This window comes from Ranitomeya variabilis, chromosome 6 (assembly GCF_051348905.1).
Source record: "Ranitomeya variabilis isolate aRanVar5 chromosome 6, aRanVar5.hap1, whole genome shotgun sequence".
In the NCBI taxonomy this organism is placed as follows: Eukaryota; Metazoa; Chordata; class Amphibia; order Anura; family Dendrobatidae; genus Ranitomeya; species Ranitomeya variabilis.
The window spans coordinates 455,882,595-455,906,852 of NC_135237.1; the positions used below are offsets into that span (position 1 = coordinate 455,882,595).

The following is a 24,258-nucleotide window of genomic DNA, read 5'->3' on the forward strand; positions in this document are numbered from 1 at the left end:
GCACTCTTTTTCCCAAAAAATATTTGGGGAAAATGGGGGGGGGGTGTCTTTTAATGCGTATTTACCTTACTGGTACCGTTGCTGCAGGCTGCAATGAGGGGGTGCCCGGTGGTGCTGCGGGTCTCTTATGGTACGCGAGGGTCTCCGATGCTGCGGGGGCTCTGCTGACATTTTGAGAAAGGGCACCCGCAGTTCCATGGTTTCCTGCGTAGTGGACTCCGAGAAAATGGTCAGGGGGCGTATGCACAAATGGAGATCTCGGCACCAAGATCTCGGGAGAGCCCCTGCAGCACCGGAGAACCCCGAGCAGCTCTGGAGACCCCCATACTGGCACCGGTGACCCCCCGCAGTATCACCAGACACCCGCAGAGGCACGCCACTCATCAGAACACCCGCTCATCTCAGCCTGCGGCCTGCAGCATCACCCCACTCCTGCCTCTTCCAGCAGTGATCCCGCTTCACTGCAGCCACCACCCCGGTAAGCAATAAGACTCATGGATTATAATAAGCACCACCACTTTATTAAAAAAAAAAAAAAACTTATAATCCGGAGCGTCTTATAATCCGCAAAATATGGTATGTCTGGAAACATATGTTGGATTTTTAAAAACAGGAATAAAATAAGTACAAAAACTGCCCAATTTTGACCTGGTGGCAGGTTCTCTTTAAGTGATAGAATCTGCTACTCATTTGTGGCTGGGCATTTGTAGATGTATGTAGTTTAATGAACTTGAGGTAAGAAACTGCTTAGGGTATGTCCACATGGGCACAAATTAAGTGGAATAATCTGTCATGATCTGAAGAAGATTGCCAGTGTACTCTAGTAGAAAAGCGGCTTTTACTAAAATTCTGTAGAGTTTGTCACAGTTTTATCAGGCATCAGGTTTCCATGGCTGGCATACAACAACTGGCAACCTTGGCAAATGTCACTTTTACATTGCAGCTTGCCTAATTTATTATGGTACCTGGAAAATGGAAAGTACGTTCACATGTCCAAATTTCTTGCTGATAATTTTCTGCTGCAAGGCCTTGGTAAATCCACATGGAAATCCACTGCTAAACCCTAGTGAGTAGTATTCAGATTTGCTGACGGTGACATAATTCAGACTTTCTAACTGCACGGTAGATCAATTTACGTTACGGAATTTATCTTCTTTCATTATTATGTGCTCTGGAAAATTCATGAAGAAAATCTGTAGCTTGCCTGCTCTGTGGGATCGTACAGTTATTTTTGCCTACAAATAAGAATGTAAATCCTTTTTATATATTGGTATTTACAGTAGGTGATGAACTTGGTCTCTATTAGACAGTGATACCCTTGGGCTGATGTCTAAGGAACGCTTTTCCCAAAGAACTAATACTCATTCATCAGATAAAAAATTTTCTTTTTTTACATTGCTTTAAAAAAAAATCATAATTCTCGGCAGTGCGTTGTCCAGTGTAACAAGAACAAAGGCAGCTCATACACACTGAACAATCTGTCACTGATTTTTCTGACTGCATCTATGCATGTCTAAACAGGCTAATAAATAACCACGTTCAGCAGATATGTAGCTGATCGGTGGACCTTTAACGTTGTAGATTGTTCAGTGTAAACTCACCTTAAGTTCTTTTGCAATATTGTTGCAAATCTGTCAGAGGACCTGCTGTCAGTTTTGACAGTTCTCTCTGCTCCCCCCCCCCTCTTCTCAGTGTTAGAGATAGCAGCAGGGATTTGGGGAGGGATTGGGGGGGTTGAACACACATTTTAGGAGTTGAGAGAGGAGAAAGAATTTACAGTCTTAAAGGCAGGTAAAACAGGCTATAGAAAAAGAGGAGAGCACATAAAGAGCAAAGGAGTGCAGGACAGAAACAGTGCTGATAGATAATCTGATAAAGATAGCAATACCATGCATTCATACAGGCCTCATATGCTATATTACTGGGAGAGACACTGCAACAAAAGAATATTTAGAAATCTGGAAACTGCCTGCCTATCAGAGGGTATGAAAGCAAATCAAAGAATAAAGTTTGCAGATTGCAATTTTATGACCAACTATAACCACTGACATACAGGATATAACAATATTTTTTTCCTTGTTAAATGTGTAAATAGTTTTGACAGTAAAATTTAGATTATGAATACTAGGGATCAGATGGGTTGTCTTATGACTCAGTACTGATGTATGGACATTACATGCGTGCTTGTGGATGGTTGTCTTCATGAAATAAGTGATTTTTGGGACCAAGGGACATTTTTGCCCCATAGTTTTAAACTGCCCCCAATGCAATTGAATAAACTTTTGGTCTTTATACTGTGTCCGCACCCATTCCCCCACTCATCATACTGTGTCTGCTCCTATCCCCTCATTCACTCCCCATATTGTGTCAGCATACATTCCCCCCTTTGCTCCCCATACTGTGGTCACACTCATCCTCATTCTGTGTCCACACCCATCCCACCCACCATACTGTATCTGCACTCATTCCCCTCATACATTCCCCCCTCACTCCTCATACTGTGTCTGCACCCACCCCCTACTCACCATACTTTGTCCACATCCATTCTCCCTTACTGTTTGTTTATACATTCCCGCTATCTCCCCCTTGTTCCTCCTACTGTGTCTTCAAATTACCCCCCTTCGTTCCCATATTGTGTCTTCACCTGTCCCTTCCTTGCTCCCCAAACTTGTGTCCTCAAATCTTCCTCACCTCTGTTACACTAAATCTCCCCCACTAGTGTTGAGCACTTACCACCAATGTTCTGTGCATCGGCGAGCAATGTCAGCAACGTGATCACATGACCTGATCACGCTGCTTGAATTGTACTCACGTATGAAAGACTTGAGTGCAGTTGTTCACTGGGAGCCGAGAGAACAGCTGAATCCCAGTTTGGGGGGCAGAAAAATGCAACTGCCAAAAGAGACACTTTGGACCGCTGCATTAGGCACCCAACATCACCCACCTGCCTGTGTTCCCCCTAGATATGCCTTTGCCAAGGAGCAAAGATCTAATGTTTTAGAAAAAATATTCAGAGTTGGGAGCACATGTACATCAAAGGAGGAACTGTATAATTAGGCCTAATGCAAGACCTACTGTAGATTTGGTAACCACAACATAATAACGCTGACACGCATTGTGCTGTGATCATCTTATGTATTTCTTCACCAGTTGAAAAGTAATTCCAGTCTCAGTTGGGAATGAGCTTGGAGCAGCAGTATATGCGAGATAAGAAATTCAGTGAGACCCACAGGACGGCGTCCTCCAGATGTCTGTTTTATATAGAGGATAACCTCACACAGGAGATTCCAGGCCGTGACTCCTATAAAGAGAGGCATGGCATATGTTTTATCGCTAACTCCAGATATACAGATTATACCAACCATGTTGTGAATTTTCAAAGAACCAAATTATCTTTTAAAATGTTTTAGCCTCTGTGTGTGTGTATATATACTGTATATAAATATATATTTACACATTAATATACAGTAATGTGCAAAAGTTTTATTTTTGGCCAGTATAGGAAAAAATGCTAGTAAAAATGCTTTGAAAAATAGAAACGTTAATAGTTTATTATTTTACAAAATGCAAAGTGAATGAATAAAAGAGAAATCAAAATCAAATCATTATTAGATGTAACCGTCTTTTGCCTTTGAAACAGCATCACTCCTTCTAGGTACACTAATACACATTGTTTGAAGGAACCCTCGGCAAGTAGGTTGTTCCAAACTTGGAGAACCAACCACAGATCTTCTGTGGATGTAGGCTTGTGCAAGTTTCCTCATGTCATCCCAGACAGACTCTTTGATGTTGAGTTCAGGGCTCTGTAGGGACCATAATCCTCAATATGCTTCACAAATGGATCAGCTTTGCCCTGTTCCACCCGTGATGATGCTGACCGGACAGTGAAACATTTTGAGGTGCAAGAATTTCAATACTTTTATCTATCAATGTCTAGGTAGTTTGAAATATACAAGAACTAGGTGTGAATTCTGCAGACCACAGTGTTTTCTGTTCAATACTGTGTCACTTGATGCGCTGCTGATAAATATATTAAACAAATATTTCCTTGAAAACTTTCATTTGGCAGGCTTACAGAGTCAACGCACTTCGAGGTCAATGCAGGACCTCTTCATCAGGACTAAAACCTTGGGTTTGACTAGGTTTTTGACCTGATGAAGAGTTCCTGTTTTTCCTTGAAACGCTTTCACCCTGTAAGCCTTCTAAATTAAAGTTTTCAAGAAAAATATTTGTTTAATATATTTATCAGCAGCGCATCAAGTGACGCTTCATCTGGATATACGCGAGGTTGATTAACAACCACAGCCAGAACTCAGCACCAGCCGTGACTTTTAGAGACCGATGCCAGCTTAGCCCCCTTCTCACCTGAGGACCTCTTCCCAGGGCATGAAACCAATGTCCTTTTGCAGAACAAGGTAAACACATCCACATAAGCTAAAATAAATACAAAAATATTCATTCCGAAATTAATTTATTGATATAACCAAATATGTGAAACAATATCATCAGTCATTAAATATATTGTTCAAAAGCTAGAACTCTTGAAGACCAACCACAGAAGATTAAACCCTATCGGTTTGTAGATCTAAAAAGAATAGGTTTAATTCTAAAAAGAAATTAAAGGGGTTGTCCATTACACAGTCAACTGTTTCTCAATCACCTTATTCCCCCATGTAGAATGAAAATGACCTGTACTCACTTCCCGTGTTGACGCCATTCCAGCAGCCAATCAATGGGTGCTCACTTCCTTCGGATGAAACTTACATCCAGAGGAAATCAGAGAGTAACAGCTCTCATTTTTTCTGTATGTCAGTTTCATCCAAAGAAGTCGAGAGTCAAATGGCATGTTAGCAGCTGCTGTCTCCAGGGCTCACGTGACATAACAAAGTCATTCAAGCTTCGGAAGACCTGGCGCTGATGTCACTAGAATGGCGTTGGCACCAAAGGTGAGTACTGGCTGTTTTTATTTTTACATGGGGGAATATAACAATTGAGTAGGGATTGTCCGTCTAGTGGACAGACCCTTTAAAATTATTAAGACACATGGAATAGGCATAAATTCAGTCCTTTAGAGAAAAGGTCGATCTGTGTTTGATACTCCATAACTTGACTTGATCCTGCCTGATTCATTGTGGAAGTGACCGATTTGTATTTCCAACTCTAGTTTAAGAAGGACCTTTAATTGTCGTTGTACTAAAGTTCTGTTAATTCTTAATGAATTGTTACTGTCAGTGTTCACTTAGTTAGATTTCTTTTTTTAATCTCAGGTATTTCCATACAATATATTTGGGAATTCGCAGCAGGCGGAGTGGAGAGAATGACCGATGGAGGTTTTACTGGAAGATGGTGTACGAGTATGCAGATGTGAGTATGTTGCATTTGCTTGCAACATTTCTGGAAAGCGCTCCCCAGCTTGTCCTGCAGCTCTGCATTGTCGTGCAGACTCGAAGATTACAGGCCATTCAAGGTAAGAAGCAAATATTTTTGGAATATATTTGTGCTCAAAATTAAATTATGGGCCTTGCCAAATATTGTGAAATTGGGAAGCCTATAAGTCTGTGTGAGTGCATCAGGTATGGGGCATTAAAGAGAGCCTGTGAGCTGGCACTTTACAATAATGTGTCCATGCGCTGCACGGAAACTATCATTTAGTGTAATAAATAAGGGTGCATTGTATTGTGTAAGTTCCTTCGTAAAATAGTCAGAGATTTTACCTCACTGTGTATGATAGAAGATCTTCAGTTAAATAGTAGATTTTGGGGGGCTGAAAACATTCAGCGCCACACAAATTAATATTTCATCTACTTTATTAATAAAAAAAAATATTTTTACAAAGTGCATGGAATTTTAATCTGTATATCGCTGATGTTTTCAACCCCAAAAAAATTCATCAGGTCTATGCACCCTCCATGAAATGCCAATTTGAATTTTGCATTCTATACACCAGCTGTATCACTTTTTCTAGAAAAAGTCTGGAAATGTAAAAATGCACATTATTGCACCCAAGTCTAAATGTAAGTCTGAAGGCCCACATACACGAGATTAAATTTGTCTCATTTTGGTAGAACTGGATGATTCTTGGCTCTTGAATTTAAACTCCTGATCCTTTGGTTCTGACTGAAGATGAGTTACTGCCACAAGTGTCTGACAGCTGCTAACACCTCTCCCTATTGAACAAATACATACATGTGCTGCATATGGAGGTCAGGAGAGAACCTAATTTGTATGGCCACCTTTACGCCCGTGCTTCAACTAAAATAAGCAGTGAGAATTGGTGGCCAAAGGGGCTTTCAGTCAACATTGACATGTTCAGGTCTGGCTTAAAGGGAACCTGTCAAATTAGACATGCAGTCTGATCTGTGCACAGCATGGAATGGAGAAAGAGAAGCTGATGGGTTCGTCTTGTCTGTTAACCAAAAAAATTTGGAAACTATAAACTAATACTATAAACATTCCCCAAAAGTTGATGGATCCTGTTAACGATAATTCTTCAGAGCCTTGGAGCCTGAAGAAATCAAATGTCCCCTAAGCCCCATATAAACAAATTTAAGCCTCTCTCTCAGCCAAACCAGATCTCCACTTTGCACTGACGAGGGGCAGTACCCCGAAACTCAGTGTCTGCAAATTGAGATCTGGTTTGGCTCTTATCCTAAGTCATGTGACAAGGCTCAATAAAGGGTCCACATTGACTGTTAGGATTGCTACTTCCAATAGGTGGCACTAGAGTTTTAGTCCTCTTCCTCTCTGAAGAGACAATTAGACAGTATTTTAAGAATTTCAGAATTGCTGGGTCGTCCGGCTAAAGGGAACCTGTCGCCAGGTTTTCCCAGTATAAAGTAACTAGACATGAGCCAATATGTTCAACTCCCTCCTTATTCGGCAAGCTATAGCTATAAGCACTATTCATTAAGCGCTTGCCGAATAAGGAGGGAGCCGAACATATTCGCTCATGTCTAAAGGTAACACCGCCACGTTTAAGCCCTGTTACAGCATACTGTTATGCTGTATGTACCAATCCCCTCTGCAAGGCACAAAAAAGACCTTTTTTTATACTACCAGATGGCACGGTTCGGTCCGATGGGATCTGGCGCCTCCTCTCTATGATCATCGTCCTTCTTCCCTGCTTCACGTGAATTATGCATCCTAAGTCATCCACACAGTGCACCCTAATCAGGCTCTTGCACAGGCAAACTTTTCTGTACCCTGCTGAGCACTGAGAAAAGCACCGTAGTGCGCATGTGCTGACTTCACCTCCGGATCATAGTGACTCTTTGGCCTTTCCCGGAGCATGCACACACTATAGTACTTTGCTCTGCCCTCGGTGGGGCAGAGAGAATTGTGCCTGTGCAGGAGGGTGATTGTGGGACGACGTAGGACACATATTCCACGTGATGCAAGAAGTATGACGGCGATTGTAAGAAGAGAGGAGATGCTGGATTAAGACCAGAGACACTCAACAGACAGATCTGCGAGTATAATTAAAGCTCCTTTTCTTGCAGAGCAGATTGGGGACTTACATACAGAATACAAGAATGCTGTTATAGAGGGCTTCATGGTGGTGGTCTTACCTTATATTGGGAATACCTGGTCACAGGTTCCCTTTAACTGTTTTTCTTCATGACCCAAGAGATTTTACTTGTAGAAAATTTAAGTAGTCTGCTAATGACAGTGGGTTATTATTTCTATAGACACAAATGTCCTTCAGAACTCAGAAGAGCCGTTTGTGCAGTTCTGTGTAAACACTCTGTGTGTCTTTACCCACTTGTTAGTGCGGATGTTAGAGGCTGATCTGAATGTCATTACCCAGGGTTGCTGGCTGCAGCATTGTGTTGATAAATTACTTTCAGAGAATAAAATGGATGAGCATTCATTTTCTTGTGTTCAAAATCTAATAAACATGAACTGATTCCAGTTGTCTCCTGCCAAAAGAATATTATCATTGCAAATACTGATCAGCGTTTCTTCATTATACACATCCTAATTGAGGATTCTCAATGAAGACCATCTTGGGAGTTTCATTTTAATCAGAGTGTTTTGTGAAAGCTCTATTCACTCTCTTATCAACAACTATAATTTCTTGGAAAAAGAGGAAAAAAAACTGCATTTCCTTTTTATCTAAGTTTTTTTTGTGAAAACCAACAGAAAGAGTTAACTTGTGACTTGCTAGTTTACCAAACAAATCCGCAGCTCTTTTACAAACATATAGAGCCAAGGATGATGTCACCGCTGCTGCCAGCTGGAACGCTTCAGAGTTTTCACCCACATAAGTCATTATAGCAATATTAAACAACATAGAAATGACACAAAATATCCGACATGTTTAAAGGAAATCATTAATAGAAAGTTTAAGGAAAGCCAGACATAGAAATCCATCTTTCTTTTCACTTTTATTAAGGCTATGTGCACACGTAAGAAAAGAGGTGCAGAATTTTCTGCACAAAATCCGCAGCTCCTGGCAGAATCCGCAGCCGCGGTTTTTATGCGGATTTTGTGCGGTTTTTATGCGGAATTGCTACAGATTTTGTGCAGATTTTCTGCGGTTTTTTGCCACTGTGGATTTTTAACATGGAGGGGTGTAGAAACATTGCAGATCCGCACAAAAGAAGTGACATGCATAGTTACATAGTTATTAAGGCTGAAGGAAGACTTTAAGTCCATCTAGTACAACCCATAGCCTAACATGCCCTAACATGTTGATCCAGGGGAAGGCAAAAAAACCCATGTGGTAAGAGTAAGCTCCACCATGGGGAAAAAAATTCCTTCCCGACCCCACATACGGCAATCAGACTAGTTCCCTGGATCAACGCCTTATCAAGGAATCTAATATATATACCCTGTAACATTATACTTTCCCAGAAAGGTATCCAGTCCCCTCTTAAATTTAAGTAATGAATCACTCATTACAACATCATATGGCAGAGAGCTCCATAGTCTCACTGCTCTTACAGTAAAGAATCCATGTCTGTTATTATGCTTAAACCTTTTTTCCTCCAGACGTAGAGGATGCCCCCTTGTCCCTGTCACCGGTCTATGATTAAAAAGATCATCAGAAAGGTCTTTGTACTGTCCCCTCATATATTTATACATTAACATAAGATCACCCCTTAGCCTTCATTTTTCCAAACTAAATAGCCCCAAGTGTAATAACCTATCTTGGTATTGCAGACCCCCCAGTCCTCTAATAACCTTGGTCGCTCTTCTCTGCACCCGCTCCAGTTCAGCTATGTCTTTCTTATACACCGGAGACCAGAACTGTGCACAGTATTCTAAGTGTGGTCGCACTAGTGACTTGTATAGAGGTAAAATTATGTTCTCCTCATGAGCATCTATGCCTCTTTTAATGCATCCCATTATTTTATTTGCCTTTGTAGCAGCTGCCTGACACTGGCCACTGAATTTGAGTTTGTCATCCACCCATACACCCAGGTCTTTTTCATTGATGGTTTTGCCCAGAGTTTTAGAATTAAGCACATAGTTATACATCTTATTACTTCTACCCAAGTGCATGACCTTACATTTATCCCCTCTAAAGCTCATTTGCCATTTATCAGCCCAAGCTTCTAGTTTACATAAATCATCCTGTAATATAAAATTGTCCTCCTCTGTATTGATTACCCTGCAGAGTTTAGTGTCATCTGCAAATATTGAAATTCTACTCTGAATGCCCCCTACAAGGTCATTAATAAATATGTTAAAAAGAAGAGGGCCCAATACTGACCCCTGTGGTACCCCACTACTAACCGCGACCCAGTCCGAGTGTGCTCCATTAATAACCACCCTTTGTTTCCTATCCCTGAGCCAGCTCTCAACCCACTTGCACATATTTTCCCCTATCCCCATTATTCTCATTTTATGTATCAACCTTTTATGGGGCACCGTATCAAATTCTTTTGAAAAGTCCATATACACTACATCTACTGGGTTCCCTTGGTCCAGTCCGGAACTTACCTCTTCATAGAAGCTGATCAAATTAGTCTGACATGAACGGTCTCTAGTAAACCCGTGCTGATACTGGGTCATGAGGTTATTCCTCTTCAGATACTCCAGCATAGCATCCCTTAGAATGCCCTCCAGGATTTTACCCACAGTAGAGGTTAAGCTTACTGGCCTATAATTTCCGAGTTCAGTTTTTGTCCCCTTTTTGAATATTGGCACCACAGTTGCTATACGCCAGTCCTGTGGTACAGACCCTGTTATTATGGACTCTTTAAAGATTAAAAATAATGGTCTATCAATGACTGTACTTAATTCCTGCAGTACTCGGGGGTGTATCCCATCCGGGCCCGGAGATTTGTCAATTTTAGTGATTTTTAGACGCCGCCGTACTTCCTGCTGGGTTAAGCAGGTAACATTTAATTGGGAATTTTTATCACTAGTCATATTGGCTGCCATGGGATTTTCTTTTGTAAATACTGATGAAAAAAAGTCATTTAGCATATTGGCTTTTTCCTCATCCTCATCCACCATTTCACCCAGACTATTTTTAAGGGGGACAACACTATCATTTTTTAGTTTCTTACTATTTATGTAGTTAAAGAATATTTTGGGGTTATTTTTGCTCTCTCTGGCAATGAGTCTCTCTGTCTCAATCTTTGCTGCCTTGATTTGCTTTTTACATAATTTATTTAATTTTTTGTATTTATTTAATGCCTCCTCACTACCTACTTCCTTTAATTCTCTAAATGCTTTCTTTTTGTCACTTATTGCGCCCCTTACAGCTCTATTTAGCCATATTGGTTTCCTCCTATTTCTAGTATGTTTATTCCCATACGGTATATACTGTGCACAGGTCCTATCCAGGATGCTAATAAACGTCTCCCATTTTCTTTGTGTACTTTTATGTCTCAGAATATCGTCCCAGTTAATTGCACCAAGATCCTCTCTCATCCGTTGGAAATTTGCCCTCCTGAAGTTTAGTGTCCTTGTCACCCCTCTACTATACATCTTATTAAAGGAGACATGAAAACTTATTATTTTGTGATCACTATTCCCCAAGTGACCCTCAACCCTTATATTTGATATGCGGTCTGGCCTGTTGGTTAATATTAGGTCTAGCAGTGCCCCCCTTCTTGTTGGGTCCTGAACCAGTTGTGAAAGGTAATTGTCTCTCATAGTTGTCAAAAACCGATTACCTTTACTGGAACTGCAGGTTTGTGTTCCCCAATCTATTTCAGGGTAGTTGAAGTCCCCCATAATAATGACTTCTCCTTGAGTCGCAGCTTCATCTATTTGCTTTACGAGGATATTCTCCATTGCTTCCATTATTTTTGGAGATTTATAACAAACCCCTATCAGTAATTTATTATTTTTTCCCCCTCCCCTTATCTCCACCCACAGGGACTCTTCTTTGAAATCCGCAGCAATTCCGCACTGATTTTTTCGCACCATCTGCACAGCTATTTTTTTTCCCATTTAATAACATTGTACTGTACATCACAGTGCGGATCTGCGGCGTTTCTGCACGGAAAAATCCGCTGCGGATCCGCAGCAAATCCGCATCGTGTGCACATACCCTAAGCCAGACGAATTTATGTAGTAAATTATAGGCTCGATGAAGGCTGTTAGACATCTGCATGCTGATTTACTTGTTGGGAGTCAAATTTTAAAGGTGCCTATATAGGGTTAGATTATCGGGGTCTAAGTCGGTGCCCATTACATAGCCCTATGAACTGAAGATGGGATGGGGCTAATATGACTTAAAGGGAACTTCTCAGCAAAGATTAGGATCTGTAGGTTTCATAAACACAATTTTATACATTCCCCTGTTTAAATTGCTACTTTTACTAAATCAAAGTTATTAAAACTGTCATGCAACATTCTCATCAATGATCTTGCCTGCAGCAGTCACTAGTCATGGTCTCCTCGCTATTAGCACGTCCACTCTGCCATGATTGACATCTCAGTCAGAAGATCCAACTTTGGTTGCACATGCCAGGTCGGGATGTCAATCAAGACAATGGATGTGCTATAACATGAGATCATGACTACTCATTGCTGCAACTCCTGCCAGATGACAATTTATAGCAACGGTTTTATAGCTTAATCTCCAACCTAGGGAAAGCAACAATTTGAACACAGTGATTTCTAAAAAGCTATTTATCAAACCTATAACATCAAGGGCAACTTCATTGCAGATGTTTTGTCAGCCCTATTCGCACAAAAAAGTGTTCATCTTGCTAGAGTATCACTTTCTGATTCAGCTTCTGTGTGTAGTATAACTGTAGGCTGGGACCTATAAACATAATCATTATTGAGTTGAAAAGCTACATCTTTTGGTCATGCAGCCTTTGTGAAATAAATACAACTAATTTCTACTTTCTCTTCCATTCTTTGCACATCTAATACCCATGTTTCTTAGTCTTGTACACAGGAGTATGACTGCCCTTCTCACTGTCTGGCTGTTAATGCGCAGACTTCCTTTCTTAGGTTTACACTTAGCAAAATATGGCACATGAAGTGAAGCAGCCAGAATTGATCCATACTATTCATGTTTAGGAAGATATATTATGGTAGGCTTTAGTTTCTTTGACAAGTGTCTGTCACTATTGATAGCTCTTGGACATGTCCCCCAATGCCAAAAGACCAATCCAGAAAATGAACCTGTAAACTTTTATGATACTTGCAACATGTCAATGTGGCTCAAGTTTGTAGGGAAACATACTAAACTCGTAACACTAAATACTGGGCCCAAAACAAGTATTTTTGTTAATGTGGGGAACACAGATTTGCTGTATGGATTTTTACAGATAATATTGCATCAAGTTTGTCAGCTGCACATAATCTGTACTATAAAGTTGATGTCCGGTTTTGGGGTACCAGTCTTCAGTCTATGTGACTGCAGACTTGCGAATCCTGACATCGCTCGCACTACACACTGTGAGAATTCACCGGTCCAGGGAGCAAGTGATCATGTGACCATTTGTATACTTCTGGTCACAATCTGACTAGACCTGTCTGGCCTCACTCAATTCTCTAGTATTGAGCAAGGCCGCGCATGTCTAGTCGGCAATGACAGAATGTGAACACTGCCGACAGTCACTGTTTTTATCACTCATGCCAAGGTTGGCTCCTGCGGTCATGAGCTGTAGACTGGACATTACCACTGCAGCTTTGTCCATAAAGACCACCAGGGAGAATAGAAAAGGCACCACAAGCAATTGTAGAAAAGAGCAGCTTTTTTTTATTTTATTTTTTTTACAGGATAAGCAACTTAGTCCCTAATTTTTAATGAAATTGGACAACTGCTTTGATACTGATGAGCTGTCTTCTAGGGAAATAAATTGAAGTACATAGGATAGTCCCTTTGAAAAACAAATGCAATATAGATGACATATGGCGGCATCCATAATTTATACACTCCTCATTCAATGGGAGTTTTACATCCTTAAAGCTGGTGAAAATTATACGTGAAAGTAATGTTAAAATGCACACATGTTTTATACACCGTAGATTTACATTACCTACATGTTAAGCCATTTAGGAGAGAAATAGCAAAATGGAAAGGTTTACGCCTCTTCTGCGTTTTGGCTATTGCAAAAAAACTGATCAAAAAACTGCCATGTGAATGAAGCATTAGCGTAACAACAAAAACTTACAGCATATTGACCTAGAGCAAAGCATAAAGCCGCTATCAGATGCTTTTCTTATTCAGATGACATTGAACCCAGCAGGAAGCTAAGCTTCAATCATAGAGACATGCAGAATGATGTGACGACTTATTGACAGCTATGTTATACCCTAAGGTGGTACAACAGCTAGAACTGACCAGGTCCGGGAGCCGTGCCTGAAGGGCACAAACTTTGCCATATATACAGTTTGCAGCTTCATTTTATAGACTTTCCAATTTCCCTGTTCCTTCTGCAGAAACTGCAACGTTACGTTGGGTAGTATTATGTTCTCCAAATCAGTTTCTGAGTGTTACCACGGTGGGAGTTTTCACAGTTTTAAGATATTGTCATTGATATATAATATTGGATTCTGCTGAAATGATCATTTTAATGACCACAAATGAAAAAGCACAAACAAATAAAAAGCTATAATTGAAACCAAATCACCCGTCCAGTGAAAACTGAACTAAAAAAATAAATAAACCTAAACTCCTGCTGTGAAGTAAACCGCAGGCATTTTGCACATCTTTAGCGCTTTTGTTTTTTCCAAATCAATCAAAGATTTAAGGAGTCCAAACCAATAATAATTAGCATTTATGCTTCATGCTGGAATAAATGCCGTATTTAGAATGGACAACAAAGGCATTCAAAAAAGAAACCCGTTGTGGTGTCCGACAATTGGCAGGAAAAGTAGTGCTGCTCTTCCCATGAAATATGTCAGAATCGGTGATGGAGCCTCCGGTGAAGATTATCATGTAACGCTGTAGACCAATGTAAATCACCATGTCACATACTGGATATAGAGAAGGTCGTCCTGTAAGACGCCCAACATTCTTCATCCCAATCAATCAGCAATGATTATTCATGTTTCCAAATTCCCTGAATTTTAAGGGTATGTTCACACAGGGCATTTTTGCTGCGTTGTTTTATGCTAATTTTCAGCTGCTTTTTACAATACCAGCAAAGCCTATGAGATTTCAGAAATCTCATGCACACACATTGGTTTTTTGTTTGATCAGTATTTTGTGCTTTGCTGCGTTTTTTGGACATAGAGCATGTCACTTCTTTCAGCGTTTTTGCTGCTTTTTTTTTCACCCATTGACTTGAATGGGTGTTGAAAAAAACGCAGCAAAAACGCAGGTATCATTATTTGCTGCATTTTTGCTGCCGAAAATCCAAGGACATTAGCCTGGACAAAGAGAAAAAAAAGCAACAAAAAAAGCAACAAAAACGCACCGAAACCTGCGTTTTTGATGCAGCTTCTTTCCTGCCAAGATGATCAGGTTTTGCTGCAGAAAAAAAAGCAGCAAAAACGCCCTGTGTGAACTTACCCTAAAAGTATCAGAATTGTTTTACATTTTCATATAACTACAACCATATTGCTTTAAATCAGGATTCATGAAACTAGGAGTTTATAAAAAATGTATTATATACAGTAGTCAAAAAAATGCAATTAATTGTGGCGTAGAGAAACTTTAGGATAATTTCAAAATGAACTGTTAAAGGATAAGGTGGTAAGTTATCCACTATCCATAAGATTGGGAATACCTTGTTGATCGCTGGGGGTCCAATTTCTGGGACCCCCAGCAATATGGAGAGTGGGGCTCTGGAGCCCAGAAACCAGACATTGCAAAGCCCCGCCTTGAAAGGAATGGAAGTTTACATGCTTGATTTCTGCTCCATTCATTGTCTGTGGGACTGTTAAATACATTTTAGTATTTCTGGGAATTCCGTAGACAACAAATATTGAGATGGTTGAGCAGCATGTCTACCTCTGCAGAGACTGGTTTCAGAGTCCCATTCTCAGCATTGCTGGGGGTCCCAATGGGGATAGAGAATAATCTACTATCTTGGGCATGATGCTTTAACTATAAGGAATTTTCTGATTGGTTCTCTCATCAGTTTTTTGCATGTCGGAGACTTGAGGTCTATTGGATGCTGTTTGGATCCTACTGTATGGCATCATATTTAATCTTAGTCTTGTAGTAGCTCATATCAATTGGACTTTATCCCTAAATTACATAAACTAATAAATGAAGATATAGATTAATTAGATACCATGGCTTACAAAAGTATTCACCCCCTTGGCTTTTAACCTATTTTGTTACATTACAACCTGTGTTTAAACATTTTTGTAATCCGATTTTATTGTGACGCATCAGCACTAAATAGTCTAAGTTGGTGAAGTGAGAAAAATGTAGGCATAAATTAAATTTATGGGATAAAATAACTATAAATTGGCATGTACATATGTATTCACCCCTTTTGCAATTAAGCCCCTAAAATTTCTGATTCAAGCAGTTACCTTCATAAGTCACATGATTAGTGACTGGAAGCCCACCTGTGTGCAATCTAAGTGTCACATGGTCTGTCAGTATATACACACCTTTTCTGAAAGGCCACAGAGGCTGCAACACCATTAAGCAGGAGACACCACTAACCAAACACCACCATGAAGACCAAGGAGATCTCCAAACAAGTCAGAGAAAAAGTTGTTGAGAAGTACAAGTCAGGGTTGGGTAAAAAAAAAATCCCAATTTCAGATGATCACTCGGAGCACCATCAAATAAAAAGAACATGGCACCAAAACAAACCTGCCAAGAGAGGGCCGCCCACCAAAACTCTCGGCCCAGGCAAGGATGGCATTATTCAGAGAGGGAGCACAAAGATCAAAGCTAACCCTGAAGGAGCTGTAGAGTTGCTAAGCAGAGACTTGAGTATCTGTTCATACAACCACAATAAGAAGTACACTGAATAGAGGTGGCCTTTATGGAAGAAGGTATATGAAAAGCTAGCACTCAATCAATGTGGTTCACGGTGCCAGTGAAAGGGGCTTAAAGTCCCATAAATCTAATATATAAAGCTGAATGTGTGTGTGTGTGTATGTATGTATGTATGTATGTATGTCCGGGATTGGCATCTGAACCGTAGCAGCTACAGCCACAAAATTTTGCACAGTCACACGTCTGGACCCCGAGAGCGTCATAGGCTATGTTGTGAGGTGAAATTTTAACCCCGCGCTTTCCAATTCACCAAACAATTTTGCCCCTATCTACATAATGGGGAAAAAGTGAAAGGAAAAGTGTTGGAGGCGTCGCAGCTACAGGCACAAAATTTTGCACAGTCACACGTCTGGACCCTGAGAGCGTCAAAGCTATATTGTGAGGTGAAATTTTAACCCCGCGCTTTCCAAGTCACCAAACAATTTTGCCCCTATCTACATAATGGGGAAAAAATGAAAGGAAAAGTGTTGGAGGCAAATTAACAGCTGCCAGATGTGAACAAGGGGGACTTAAAGAATGACAGCGATGGCACCAAAGAGTATATACTGTACAGTTGCTAAGGTGGGGCCCCAACATGGGATAATCACACCACCACGGGGATATGAACACACACACAAAATGCGCCACACACTACCACGTGCTCGAACACATATACCACCCTCAGTGCACATTTCACCACACATACACCAACCTCGCCACATAAAAGTAGAAACACAAAAGTCGCCGCTCAAAACTCGCCACGCGCAAAACTCTCCACATGCAAAACTCGCCACACGTGCAAAACTCGCCACACGCAAAACTTGCACACGCAGAAAAATTGCCACACGCAGAAAAATTGCCACATGCACAAAAGTTGCAACACATGCAAAAGTTGCCTCACACAAAACTTGCACATACTCAAAAGGCACCACACATAAAACTCGCCACGCGCAAAACTCGCCATGCGCAAAACTTGCTGCACACAACTTGCTACACTAACCTGTCACATGCAACTCGACACACAAAAAGTTGCTACACGCATGTCGCCACACAAAACTCATCTCACAAAAGTCCCTACATGCATGTCGCCACACGCAACTCAACACACACAACTTGACACACGAAACTCGCCCTAAAACACACACAAGTCTGGTATCCTTCAAAAATAAAAATCTGATTAATAAGCAGACAAACTACAAGAGCAACAAATGTACCATATAGGAATCCGGCAGCTGTCAGTCACATGACCAGTCTATTATGTGTATGTGTGAGCTAATATATACTGCCAGGGGGTGGGCTTACTGTTGGCTGGGGATTTATCAGGCTGCCATTTTAGCTTACAAATACTGAGGTAAAAATACTGACCAAATAACGTGTGAACGAGGGCTAATACAGGAGGAGATGGCATACAGCTATATACTATATACAGGAGATGACACACAGGTATATACTATTTACAGGGGAGATGACACACAGGTATATACTATATACAGGAGGAGATGACACACAGATATATACTATATACAGGAGAGATGACACACAGGTATATACTATATAGAGGAGGAGATGACATACAGGTACATACTACATACAGGAGGAGATGACATACAGGTATATACTATATACAGGAGGAGATGACACACAGGTATATACTATATACAGGAGCAGATTACCTACAGGTATATAGTATATACAGGAGGAGATGACACAGGTATATGCTATGTATAGGAGGAGATGACATACAGGTATATACTATATACAGGAGATGACACACAGATATATACTATATATAGGTGAGATGACACACAGGTATATACTATATACAGGAGATTACATACAGGTATATCTAATATATAAAGCTGAATGTGTGTATGTATGTATGTGTGTATGTCCGGGATTGGCATCTGTACCGTCGCAGCTACAGCCACAAAATTTTGCACAGTCACACGTCTGGACCCCGAGAGCGTCATAGGCTATGTTGTGAGGTGAAATTTTAACCCCGCGCGTTCCAATTCACCAAACAATTTTGCTCCTATCTACATAATGGGGAAAAAGTGAAGGGAAAAGTGTTGGAGGAAAATTGACAGCTGCCAGATGTGAACAATGAGGACTTAAAGAATGAGAGCGATGGCGACAAAGAGTATATACCGTACAGTTGCTAAGGTGGGGCCCCGACATGGGATACTCACCACACACGGGGATATGAACACAAACACAAAATGCGCCACACACTACCACGTGCTTGAACACATATACCACCCTCAGCACACATTTCACCACACACACACACCAACCTCGCCACATAAAAGTCGAAACACAAAAGTCACCACTCAAAACTCGCTACATGCAAAACTCGCCATATGCAAAACTAGGCTCACGCAAAACTCGCCACACGTGCAAAACTCACCTCATGGAAAACTCACCTCATGCAAAACTTGCACACACAGAAAAATTGCCACATGTACAAAAGTTGCACCACATGCAAAAGTTGCCTCACACAAAACTTGCACATACTCAAAATGCACCACACATAAAACTCGCCACGCGCAAAACTCGCCATGCACAAATCTTGCTGCACACAACTTGCTACACTAACCTGTCACATGCAACTCAACACACAAAATGTTGCTACACGCATGTCGCCACACAAAACTCATCTCACAAAAGTCGCTACATGCATGTCGCCACACGCAACTCAACACACACAACTTGACACATAAAACTCGCCCTAAAACACACACAAGTCTGGTATTGTCCTTCAAAAATAAAAATCTGATTAATAAGCAAACTACAAGAGCAACAAATGTACCATATAGGAAATACGGCAGCTGTCAGTCACATGACCTGTCTATTATGTGTATGTGTGAGCTAATATATACTGCCAGGGGGGAGGGCTTCCTGTTGGCTGGGGATTTATCAGGCTGCCAATAGCAACCAATCACAGCTCAGCTTCTATTTTGCTACAGTTAATTAACCTGAGCTCTGATTGGTTAATATAGGCAACAAAGACATTCTCAGTATAACAAAGCTAATATATGTTGTGAAATGCTTCTATTTGCTTAGTTTTTGCCTTTTAATAATTACATTTCTATCTATTTGTTTTGTGGTTTTTGTGTGCAGAATAAATTTTTGTTAACACATTCTATTTTGCTAACAGCAGTCATTAACCCGGGCGAAGCCGGGTAGTACAGCTAGTCATGTATAAAAGAGATCACTGCACTCGTATATTTCAAAATGCTTGTGCCAAAAGTTTATTCGGATAAAAGTTTATGCAAATAGCGACAGGCGATAATAACGTTTCAGCCAGCCCGTGGCCTTGATCACAAAATCGCTGTAATAAGCAAAAAAACAGACAAAATTACAAAGGAGGAACACTTATACATATAATAACATATATATTTACATATTTACATAGATGAATGCATGTCAGAAGCTAATGGTCATGGTGAGGCTTATCAGTCCAAGACCAAGGTGTATATACATATATATATATATATCACATACAGTACATGGAGTCCCGAGGGACCTGAGATCAAGGAGAATGGCTCGAAGAGATCAAGGAGAATGGCTCGAAGAGATACAATACATAGCGTTGAGATGAAAAGGGCAAGCGAACATACCCCAAATAGACTTCATTACAGTAAGGACAGTGTGTGCTTGCTGAGTCTGGTAAAGGACGCAGTTATGTAACTTGCAACGGATAATACATAGTAAAATTGCTATGCAAGAGGTATATTTCACCCACCATTGTTTGTGGGGACACTGCCAAAGTTACAAGAGATGAGTTATACCACTTCTGGTCTCACCCATGGTCCACCAGAGCTAGTGAGTACTAACCAAATTGGTATGGTCTAGGTGTTTGCCCGTGTAATGTGAACGCAGTCCCAGCTGGAATCAATCCTATAGTTGTATGAGGACCAGGCAAATGTAAAAAAATAAAATACAATACAATTCAGTAAGGTAAATATAGGAGAGTATGTCGAACTATCCCTATGTGGGTACGTGGAGGCCAATACCTGTTTTGTATACTGAGTCTGGGGTACAGATAAGGCTGTATGGTCCCCAAGTGGCTTGGTATTCTCCAGTGGGAGTAAGGGTAGACAGTGCTGTGGACAACAAAATCAACACAGGGCTAGGAGCTATAGTAAGGTTGGCCAGTGGAAAGCACAGTACATGTTACAGTATCTAGAGCGTGTATTAAATACCTGTCTTGCCTATAGGGTCAGGGGTATAGTTCAGGTTGTATAGTCCCTGTATGGTTTGACAAATCCCAGAGGGAACAGGGGATGATATCACTGTAAACAAGAAAACAACATATGGCTGAAGGCAGAGCTGAGCGGTGTGTTACTTATCTTCAGACTGTGCTGGGGTCTTACGTCCTGGTTACTGCGTTTTCTGCACCTGGGGCGAGCGTTGGTGGCCAAGTGGAGGGAGCCGACACTATCATGTGTCCAGGCTGTGGATAGGCTACTGTCAGTAATGTCCGTGGGCCCTCTTGTAGTTCCCCAGCCGGTCATGTGACCGGATATCCAGGGGGACCCCGGCGCTTGCGCAGGAGAAGCTGTACCTCTGGCTAGGCACTGCTGTCAGCGCTTGCGTACTATATGCAGACTAAGGCTACTTTCACACTGGCGTTAACTGCATTACGTCGCAATGCGTCGTTTTGCCGAAAAAACGCATCCTGCAAAAGTGCTTGCAGGATGCGTTTTTTCTGCATTGACTAACATTAGCAACGCATTTGCGACGCAATGACACACGTCGCAACCGTCGTGCGACGGTTGCGCCGTGCTGTGGCGGACCATCGGGAGCAAAAAACGTTACATGTAACGTTTTTTGCTCCCGACGGTCCGCTTTCTCCGACCGCGCATGCGCGGCCGGAACTCCACCCCCACCTCCCCGCACTTCCCCGCACCTCACAATGGGGCAGCGGATGCGCTGGAAAAATGCATCCGCTGCCCCCGTTGTGCGGCGGAGACAACGCTAGCGTCGGGAACCTCGGCCCGACGCACCGCGACGGGCCGAGCCCGACGCTAGTGTGAAAGTAGCCTTAGTCTGCATGGTGCTTTGTCAGCTCCTGCATAGCATTGTGGTCAGTCATGTGACCGGACCTGTAGGGGGAAGGGCCCTGTATGTGTGGAATGTGCTGCGTGCAGTGAGTCCCTGGGATGAGATAGGTCTCTGTGCGGTGTGTATTATTAACCCATGGTTGCGCAGTATGCCCCTCTGTGGGAGAATCGAGAGTATCCTCTGTGGGAGAATCGAGAGTATCCCTTAGAATTTGAGCATATGTATACCTGCTGCTGAGTGCCATTGAATCTGTTATGCCATATAGAGTTTACACATAGGTTATAATCATACAATATATTACAGTGCTCAATAAAATGTAGGAGTCCAAACTGTAGAAAAGAAATAGTTAGAAACTGAAATAAATGCGGATGAACGCCAAAGAAATGAAAGTAATGAATGAAATAAAAGAATGAATAAATGGAAAATGAAAAGAAATAATGAAATAAAAGAACAAATGAATAAAACAAATGAATGAAAAAAATGAATGAAAAAATGAATGAAAAAAATGAATGAAAAAAAGGAAAAAATGAATGAAAAAATGAATGAAAAAAAGGGGGAAAAAAGGAAAAAAATTATTGATAATAAAAAATGAAACTTATATGGGAGCTTATCGGGGTATGCGTCTTACCAGCCCACATGCGCAAGTTGTAGAAGTTGTTAGTGCAAACGGTCATTGAATCTATATAGGAAATAAAGTTACGTTAGCCAGTCTATCTCGTGGTTCAAGCCACGTGGATGCAAAGTGTCAAGCGTGTATATCCAGAATGTCTCACGTTGTTTTAATAGTTTAACATGATTGCCACCTCTCCTGGGACGGGGGACTTTTTCAATGACCTGGAACCTTAGTTGTGCTACACTATGTTTGGCTTCTTTGAAGTGAAGGGGGAGGGGAAGCCACAGTTTGCTACACCGGATTGTGGACTTGTGGCTGGATATTCGGTCCCGTATTGCCTGGGTAGTCTCACCTACGTACAATAGACCGCAGGGACATTTTATGATGTAGACGGCAAAATTAGTGTCGCACGTAGAATAATCTTTAATTTTGTATGACTTCCCAGTTCTAGGGTGTACTACTTCACTGCCCTTGATCACATTTGAGCAGCTCATACAGCCCAAACACGGAAAGATCCCAGTGCGTTTGTGTCCTGACAGAGTTCTAGTTACTGGTGTTTTTTTAGTTCCGAGGTCCGCTCTAACCACCCAATCTCTTATGTTTCTAGGCCTTTTGGTACACATTAGTGGGGGCTCTTTGAAAATGGGAATAATAGGGTAGGCTTTATTTAGAAGTGGCCAGTGCGCCCAAATCAAATTCTGTATTTTGAGCATTGTGGGGTGGTGTCCATGTACGAATGGGAGTCTTGGTTTTTTTGGGGAATTAGTTACTTCATCCCCCATCCCCTCGGGCGCTCTATTTGATTCTGTGTTGAGAAGGTCAACTGGGTAATTGCGGGCTTTGAATTTATCAGACATTTCTTGTAGCCTGGTAACCTTAATGTCGGGATTGGAAACGATTCTAGAGACCCTTTTAAATTGTGACATCGGAAGGCTGTCCTTTGTTGACTTTGGATGGCAACTGTTGTAGAGCAGAAGGCTGTTACAGTCAGTTGGCTTAGAGTAGATGTCGGTGTCAAGATTTCCTGAGGAGTCCTTTTGTACTTTAGTGTCCAAGAAAGTGACTTCATTGTTATGGTATAGGAGTGTAAAGGTTAGTTCCGGCCTGGTAGTGTTGATGTTATGGTGGAACTCCTGGAGGCTGGTATGGTCCCCTTGCCAAATACAGAATATATCATCGATATATCTATACCAGGTCAATGCGTACTTTTGGAACCTAGGATTAGGGTATATGTGTTCTCTCTCGAATCGATCCATGTACAGATTTGCATACGCCGGGGCCACGTTGGACCCCATGGCGGTCCCACAGGTCTGCACAAAGAAGTCATCTTCAAAGAGAAAGAAGTTCTCTCTGAGTACAAGATTTAATAAGTCTAAACATAGATCCTGGGCGTTTTTGTCCATGTCTGCTTCCTGTAAAGTAAACCTTTGAAGAAGCGGCGTGCTTTAGCCGCGAAACGCGCGTCGGGGACTTTACTCCGGCGGGACTCCTCTCCTCTATCTCCCCCTCCGTTCTGGTAAGCTGCTCTGTATGGATCTGTGATATTTTTTACCCTGGCTGTTAGGATGTTACTTTATTACGGATCAGCTTACCGCAATATCTAGATATGGAGAGGCTCTTTACCTTATCCTTTCCCTATGATCAGTACTCACTATGGGGGCTTTAGAGGGGTGGGTTTCCCCCTTATCTATGTTAGTTAATGGTACATATGCACCTTCAGCATTACTGACCTAATGTGTTTTTTAACTTTTGTACCAATAAAACTGTTGTTTATAGTATGCTCCTGGTTCTCCTATTTATATTTCCTGTAAAGTAAGTGAGACGGCTGCAATGCCCCTGTCATGTGTGATAGAAGTATAAAGGCTGTTTACGTCTAATGTGCATAAGAGACAGTCAGGTGGAATTCTGGAGATATTACGGATTTTGGATAGGAAATCACTGGTGTCCAATACAAATGATTTGGTTAGTCGGGTGTATGGCGTGAGTAGTTTTTCCAGAAATATAAATAGGGGGTTCAGTATCGAGTCGGTTGATGCCACGATGGGGCAGCCAGGGGGGTTTTGGAGGTTCTTATGTACTTTAGGGAGAATGTATAAGACCGGGGTGACCGGGTGATGGTTAATGAGGTAGGTTTTGGTTTTAGTGTCTATGGTTCCCAAATCCATGTGTTACTAATCACCGTATTGATTTTCCTTTGTATGGAATGTGT

At 41.4% G+C, this 24,258-nt stretch overlaps 1 protein-coding gene across 1 annotated transcript in view; it reads left to right on the forward strand.

Moving 5' to 3' along the window:
- Positions 1 to 24,258, forward strand: part of XKR4 (XK related 4) — a 378,869-nt gene that overhangs the window by 271,988 nt on the left and 82,623 nt on the right. The window contains exon 2 of the mRNA XM_077270503.1: positions 5,268 to 5,467. Coding sequence (XP_077126618.1) covers positions 5,268 to 5,467 — 200 coding nt within the window. The remainder of the gene's footprint in view (positions 1 to 5,267; positions 5,468 to 24,258) is intronic.